Source organism: Corvus moneduloides, chromosome 11 (genome assembly GCF_009650955.1).
Source record: "Corvus moneduloides isolate bCorMon1 chromosome 11, bCorMon1.pri, whole genome shotgun sequence".
NCBI classification, from domain to species: Eukaryota; Metazoa; Chordata; class Aves; order Passeriformes; family Corvidae; genus Corvus; species Corvus moneduloides.
In genome coordinates, this window is record NC_045486.1 from 2,272,395 (window position 1) to 2,280,402 (window position 8,008).

General features: G+C 53.7%; 1 protein-coding gene across 11 annotated transcripts in view; it reads right to left on the minus strand.

Annotated features, from left to right (window-relative positions):
- Nucleotides 1–6,785, minus strand: part of ITPR1 (inositol 1,4,5-trisphosphate receptor type 1) — a 160,341-nt gene extending 153,556 nt beyond the window's left edge. For 6 of the 11 annotated variants that reach the window (XM_032121359.1, XM_032121358.1, XM_032121357.1 and 3 more), the window contains exon 1: nucleotides 277–445. In XM_032121359.1, the coding sequence (XP_031977250.1) occupies nucleotides 277–302 (26 nt within the window). In that variant the 5' untranslated portion in view covers nucleotides 303–445. Of the gene's footprint in view, nucleotides 1–276; nucleotides 447–6,658 lie in introns of those variants that run through there. The other 5 variants (XM_032121350.1, XM_032121355.1, XM_032121348.1 and 2 more) reach the window with 2 other exon arrangements.
- Nucleotides 6,786–8,008: the final 1,223 nt, after the last annotated feature.

Sequence of the window (8,008 nt, forward strand, 5' to 3'; positions counted from 1 at the left end):
AGAAGAGGGTATGGAACAGTCCCAATGTCACTTGGCGTGGCCAGGTACCTCCTGAGGGTTCAGCACAGCAGGGCCTGGTTCCTACAGCCTGCTCCCCACATCGACCCGCCACGCTGCCTTCCTCGCACTCCTTAGCAAACGCGACACTCCCTAAACTCAGCAGCGCAGTTTCCTCGCCTGTCCCCCTGAGCAGCCTCCGTCCCCCAGCAGCCGCTCGCTCTCTGTGTCCTCACTGCCCAGCACCTTCCCCTCCACGTCCCCTCTCCAGCACCGCACCTCGGCGGGGGCTCCCTCTCCTCCATGGTGCTGCTGCTGTCGGTCTCCAGGGCTGGGCTCTGCAGGGCGTCCCCCGGCACGCTCGGGTCCCCACTGGCAGTGAAGCCAACGCTTCTCTCCGCTAGCGAGCCCCTGCAGGCTCCGAGGGCTCGTCCGTGCACCCGAGGCAGGACCCTCCCGTGGGTGCGCTCGCCGCTCGTCCCTCCCGGACACCTCCGCAGGCTCCCGGCTCTCTGGATAAAACCTCAGCGCCCAGGACAACCAGCCCAAGAGGAGGAGCCACTGCCAGCACATGATGAGCACGTGTGGAGAGCCACTGGTGGCCAGGGGACCTACTTTGAGCTCTGCTGAGCTGAAAAGCCCTGATGGGCTGGGCTCCTTTAGAGATGAAGGCTCCAGTTCCCAGACTGACTTTTACCTGTTGGCCTCCCAACTGTAATTTTCTAGAAGGCAAAGGTTCAAAATACTGAACCACCCACGAGCATTAGCATCTGAATCTATTAAACACTTAAGAGAGGAGCAGCCAAGGATTGCAGAGTTATTTTAATCAGAAGTTTCCAATTAACCCTTCAGATCCAGCACCATCAGCCAGCCGAGGTTGGTGTTGCATCTGTGGCCATGTGTTTCTCCTTGGAGTGGGATGCAGATGGGACATAGCTGGACTGCAAACAAAGCTTTTTTCTTCACAACTTCTTGGCAGATTTCTGAATTTCTGAAGAAGTGGACAGGATGGGCCAAGGCACAAGAGAAATGTTTATACAAGCTTCATGCAAAACTGCTACTAAACAATTCCATAAAATCAAAAACAAAGTACAGCCCTTGGGCAGCAGCAATTTTTTGGCCTTCTATGATCAGAGATGTCTTCCATGTGCATTCTCAGAGGTTATCATCTTCTGACCACAGACATCATGCACCAGGCAGGATGAGGAGAGAATGAACTGCCTGTGTCCATCATGACATTGGGTTCAATCATCCAAGCCTCTTCCCTTAGAGCTCAGCATCACATTACTCCAAAAGCAGAGCATTACCTGACATCCTATCCCAGAAACATCTGGCATTTCCACTTCCCACAGCTATTCCCCCTCCTTTGATCACCTGTGCAGCCAAATGGTCACAGACTGGCTTGGCTTGAAAGGGACCTGAAAGATCATCTCGTTCCAGCCCCTGCCATGGGCAGGGACACCTTCCACTAGAGCAGATTGCTCCAAACCCTGTCCAACCTGGCCTTGGACACTTCCAGGAAAGATTATCAGTGAGATATGAACACTCAGCTTCCTGTACCACTCCTCCTCGTGTTGGCGTTCTGGCACGTGAGGATGCAGTTATATTGCCACAAGCCACAAATAACACAGACTTCCATGCACACTTCCAACCCATTTTTCTCTCCAGAGGGTTAACTTGCTCAGATATGAACTGACATTTTATTCTCCATAGAACACTGCTAGGAAGTTCTGATCCAAGTTTTGACAAGCTTAACCAAAACCACAAGTATGAAAATGAAACTCCTCTGAGTTCAGAATCCACAGCTGAATGTTGCAGCTTTCCTCGCCTGAATTACAGTTCCTGTAGTTTCCATTTCATCCTCATCTTTTTCACAGAATAGAATCCCAGAGAGAACCTTGAAAATCATCTCATTGCATCCCTTGCCACAGGTAGGGACACCTTCCACTATCCCAGGTTGCTCCAAGCCTCATCCAACCTGGCCTTGGATACTCTCAGGGATGTGGCAACCACAGCTTCTCAGAGCAAACCTGATCCCATAAACCACAACTGCCCTGAAGATCTGGAAATGTACTTTCTCAACAGGTACAGCACAAGCAAGAGCTACGTGAGGAACCTCTGGATGCCTCTGCCAATCTAACAAGTAGTTGCAGCACCCTGGAAAGAGGGCTCCACCTCCATCCACTGCCTGCCCATGCCAAGGCAGAGAACCAGGCAGTAATTGCTGTAGTGCTATTGTAGTGTCCGTGGGGAGCAGAAATTAGACAGGAATATCGAGCCGGATCAAAGCTCATGCAGTTTTGGCATCCTGCCTCCTGCAGCAGCCTCCAGGAGAGGCTCGGCGGAAGAGCACAGGAATCATTTGGAACAGCATGGACACAGCCAGCATCCGGCCGCACAGCACAGGGATACTCTGTGCTGGCTCTTCCAGTCTGGACCTTTACAACACCCCATAAAGCAGCACCCATCCCCAGCCAGCACAGGCCACCAGATCAAACTGGGCAGCTTTTGACTCCCCTTGTGCATTACCACACACAAACAGCACAAAAAAAGGCTCCAGGCCACCCAAGCATCTTCAGTTTCTGTTGCTATCTTAGTGGAGGAAAGTAATTTGGGACATACTGTAATGCAGATTTTTAGGAATCAGGATTTACACCACAGCCTCATTGTGACAGAGATGTTACATTTACATAACTTTCTAGCAGCACATGATTTTCCACCTCTAAACCCTCTGGTCTCCATAAGCTGCTTTGGTGAGGCCGCCTTCCCTCACACTCACCCACGGGCGAGCCAGCAGCTCGTCTACCAGCTACTACAGAGCCACTACCCTCATCCCACCTCCCACGGGAGCCTGAGATTCCTCCTGGCTTTAAGACAATCCTACAACTACAACTATCTTGTATTTATGGGGTAATAATGTCTCAAAGACTCCCAGCACACTTTGCAACTTGACACATCAGGTATTCCAAAGGAGCTGGCTGTGCACTGAGGAATCACCACAGCCAACAAACCAGCCAGAATCACGGGAGTATGGAAGTTGGAAAAGACCTCCCAGGAGTCCAACTGATACCACTGTACCCACTAAACTGTGTCAGGAGGAGCCACATCTGCTCAATCTTTGTACATCTCCAGGGATGGGAACTCTACCACCTCTCTGGACAGCCCATTTCAGTGCTTGGCTACTCTTTCAATTGAAGTTACTTTTCCTCATATTTAACCGGAGCCTCCCCAGCCCAGCCTGAGGCCGTTCCCTCTCCTCCTGTCCCTGTTCCCTGGCAGCAGAGCCCGACCCCCCCGGCTGCCCCCTCCTGTCAGGGACTTGTGCAGAGCCACAAGGTCCCCCCTGAGCCTCCTTTGCTCCAGCCTGAGCCCCTTTCCCAGCTCCCTCAGGAATTCTCCAGCCCCTTCCCAGCTCCGTTCCCTGCCCTGGACACGCTCCAGCCCCTCAATGTTTTTCTTGCACTGCCCCCAAGACTGGAGGTGCCCCAGCAGTGCCCAGTACAGGGGATAGGCACTGCCCTGGTCTTGATGCCACACCAGTGCTGGGACAGCTGAGGTGCCATTGGTCTTTTGCCCACCTGGGCACAAACAAGTCTGGGTGGCCAAGAGCAGCTACACCTGCTCCAAGAGCTCATCAGAACAAGCAACACCTGCTCTTCTGTTGGCTTCAATTCAAGAGCAGGTACCAGACAAGGGCTCAAGATATCTGGGATCTGCTTTAATCCTGCTTGACAGCACTGAACAAGAAGTTCCACCTCAATACCGTCCATTTCAGCAATTTACCAGGAGCGACCAGCTCACCCTACAAGAAGCAGCCAAAGTGAGCTTCTGCTTTCCGAATGGACTTCTGGACTACCCCAATTTGACCAGCTCCTGGGACTGTTCCCTTCCCTCTGGCATGCACACAGTACTGGAGGAGCTGGAACCCCAAAATTCACCCCAAACCTGCCACCCCTGCAGGTGCCTGGCCCTGTTCTCATGCCGCCACGCTGTCAGGGACATTCAGCACTGTCTTTTGCAAGAAGAGTTACTACAAAATCAGACCAAGACCTCACACCACCCAGCAGCAGGACATGCTGGTTTGCAAGTCTCACTCTAAGCTGCAATGGCCTCACGTGTGAGCCACCAGGACTTGAGATTATTTCTTCACTTTAACTCAATTCATGCACTTTGTAGACTATGCCACACCAAAACAGGTTTGTTGAGGGAACATGAGAGGATTGATGGTGCTGTGGATAAGATCATGTTACAGAACCACTGAGGCTAGAAAAGACTTCCAGCATCATCAAGTCCAAGCTGTGCCTGATCCCCACCTGGTCCCCAGCCCAGAGCAGCCACATCCAAGCATTCCTTGGACACCTCCAGGGATGGGGACTCCACCACCTCCCTGGGCAGCCCATTCCAATGCCTGACAGCCCTTTCAGTGAAGAATTCCTCCTGAAATTACACTTCCTATTTATAACCAGAGATCACAACTGTCCCTTACACCCCCTCTGTCCTGTTCATCAGTCCCAGGACAGCTCCATTCATCCCAGCCTGCAGCTCCACCAACCATCACCAAAGAAACACACCCAATGCTCCCCCCACTCCAGTGCTCTTAACTAAGGCCTCTTCCACCCTCCAACAATGGTGTTCAAGATTAGCACATCTCATAAAAATACACCATTTCCCCGAGCTAAGCTCCACCCCACGATTGCAAAGGCAAACCAAAGTTACTCTTGTTTGTTTACTTCCTAATTTATGAAACCCTGTAAGAGGAAACTATTTTCAAGGCTTAATCAACACTGCAAAACAAGCAGATGGGGAAAAAAACCCTCATCTAAGCAAACACTTTAATCTTGGGGAAATAAGGTATTTTAATAAGAAAAACCCCTATTATTGACAAACAAGAGGCAGCTTAAAGAAAACATTAGAAATAATCAGCTCAGCATCAGCTTGTTTTGAAACACATTGGCACTGTGGTTTTATTTTCACAGTGAATCCTTCTTCTGCTTTAGGCACACTGAGCACTACACCTTCACACCAGTTCGAGCTGCTGGGTCCCACAGTGGTCAACTTTCACGTTTGTTTCACCAAGTGTCCTGTCACACCTGAATTTCTGGCCTGATGGATGCCACCAGCTTTCTCCACTCACTGAACAGCCAGTGCTGGGCAGCCAAGCTCTGCTCCAGCCATGACACCCAGCAATGCTGTTACTGTGTCAGGCACTTACACCAGCAAAACCACCGGGCATTTAGAACCTGGAATACTTGCTGTGCGCGGAAATTGGCATAAATGAAGGTACAGAAAATAAGCCAACAAAAAATCCAGTGCCTGGTAGCCCATTAACTTGGCCACAGAGGAACCACTGAGGGAAAGGAAGGGATATTGGCCTCACATGGCATCCCACACTCACACAGCTGAACCCTGCAAGGAAAACAGCTCCACCATGGGCCTCTGGCCTGGGCTGTGAGTCAGTCAATGCCCTGGCTCAACAGGTCTGGAAGTCCTGGGATACCAGGCAAATTTCCGAGCACAGGAAAAGAACTGCAAAGGCAAATAGTAAACACACTTTAAGAAATAAAACATGCACAGGTACTGATGCTCATTAATAAATAAAACCAACGGCTCCCACACACACTACTCCCCGCACGATTCACGGTCACTAAATCTTCATCAGGCAAAGATCTGGATTGTATTAGCCGCGTTCTCCCTTCCTGATTTGTGAGCAGCAGGACCACAGCCCAATCCATCCGTGGCTGAGCAGGCACAGAACCGCTACACAGCAATAAATTCAACTCAAACCTTTCACCTGTTGAAGTCTTTTTAGACAAACTCCTGGGGGCCAGAGCGGACTCACCTGGGGTAGGGAGGGGAAAGGCCGAGCCAGCCGCAGCTGTTCCCGCTGCATGGAGCCCACTGTCCCCAGCAGCTCCGGGGAAAAGCCCCCGGAGCCCCGCACAGCAACAGGCACAGGGAACCCGTGCCCAGCCGGGGCAGCGCCAGTCCCAAACAACCCGCAGGACTCGAGCGCCCAGCATGAAGACGTAAAGCCGCCCGGGATTATGGCACATCCCACGTACATGGACGGGGAATGCACATGTGCCCCCACCCCTTCCCCCGCTGAAGTCCAGTTATTGTAGTCCAGGAAACAGCCAAATATTTGGCCTGTCAGGCCAGTCACCGGGACCCTCCGAAACATCCACTCACAGCTGCCCGATTTTTGACCATTTAAGAGGAAGATCGCCCATAGCCAAGTCCCCATCGGCGCTCACAAGTGTTTACATAACGCGGAACATCCCTCGCAGCTGAGCCCCGAGTACGGGGGCAAAAACACAGGGAAAGTTGGAGCGGACGCGCAGCTCCGCTGCCGAGCCCGCAGTGGTCCAGGGGACGGGACCCCGGTCCGGCAGCGCTCCGGGACCCGCCGGGACGGCGGAGGGGTCCCTGCCCGGTCCTGGGAGGGCTGCGGCGGCCGGGCATCCCCGCCGAGCAGCGGAATGCATCCCTGCACAGCAGCGGGCTGCATTCCCGGGTATCCCCGCCTAGCAACGGGCTGCATCCCCCGGGCATCCCCGCCCAGCACCAGGCTGCATCCCTCGGGCTGCGGGACGGGGCTGCCCTGGCGGCCACTCACCGCCTTCCTCCCTCCCCAGCCGTGCCCGCTCTCTCCCGGCCGTACCTGGCTGCGGAGGCGCGGGGCGGGTTATGGGCGGCTCGGTAGCCCCATTCCGGCGGCGCTCCCGGTCCCGCTCCCGGAGGCTGCGCCCGCCGCCGGCTCAGCTGCGCGTCCACATGGTCACTGCGCTCCGCGCCCGCCGCCGCGCCTTAAATAACCCATGAGGCACGCTGGGTAACCGAGTCCTGCCGCCGCCGCGCCGGCGCGGGGGGGGCGTCCCGCAGGACTACAACTCCCAGCGTGCCCCGCGCGGAGCTTCTGGCAGGGGGCCGCGGAGACCCGCGGGTCCGTGCGGTCAGTGATGGGGGTGAACCCCCGGGTCCGTGCGGTCGGGGATGGGGATGAACCCCCGGAATGGGGACGCGGTTGTGTTTTGGTCCGGGGGGCTCCGCACAGAGCCCTAGAGTGGGCGGGGGGCGAGCGTACAGGGGTACCGGGCACAGAGGCTGCGGGGAAACCAGCCAGGGAGAGTAAACACTGAATAAACACTGAGTAAACCAGGTGTCAGTCCGACTTGGGGAGCGCAGAATGGCCGGGAGGTGACGGATGAGGTGGGCACCTGCTGGCACAGGTGATGTCACCTGTGCCGTGACTCAGGTGCGAGCCCTTGGCTGAGCAGGGTCACGGCTGTTCTGCAGGAAACGGCTCCAGACTCTGGAAACAGCGAGTGTCTCTGGGGTTCCTCTTCACTAAAATTATGGCACGGGGGTATCACTAATGCGGCATCACAACTTCAGACAGAATGACCAGCAGCACATATAAAACAGTAATATTTCATTTATTTATTGTATTATGCAATTATTTGTCCTTAAATATTAGCCAAGGTTATTTCCCACAGTTACACCCTAATTTTCCTGCCCTCTGTGGCTGGCTGGCAGCACCCAGAGCCGTGCAGAGGTGGATGCAGTGTTTGCCTGCGGAACAACTGTATCGCTTTAACTGGGATTTAGGTGAAGGAAACACTTCCCTCCGCTCACTCCCACCCACACCCACCTGCTGCCGTGGGTAACACACAGGAATGGTGCCCAGCTCCTTGCTTGTTTTCCTCTCTAAAGCAGCAGGATAACGCTGATGAATGGGAACAAGCCCAGATTAGCCAGTGTTTCAAATCAACATAACCTCTCCCTGCACTGGTTCTCCATTAAAAATAACTCCAGAGGAGTTGTAGTTGTGGCTCTGGAGCAAGGGTATGCAGAAGCTGAAGCCCGTGACTCAGGAACTGAAGCGAAGGTCAGAGAACAGAGTTTTATGGGTTTCTTACATGGCTGCAATACTACAAACCATTACTCATCAGGAATTTGGCAGAGCAGTGGTGCCTAATATCATTAGATAATCCTAATGAATTCTTGTGTA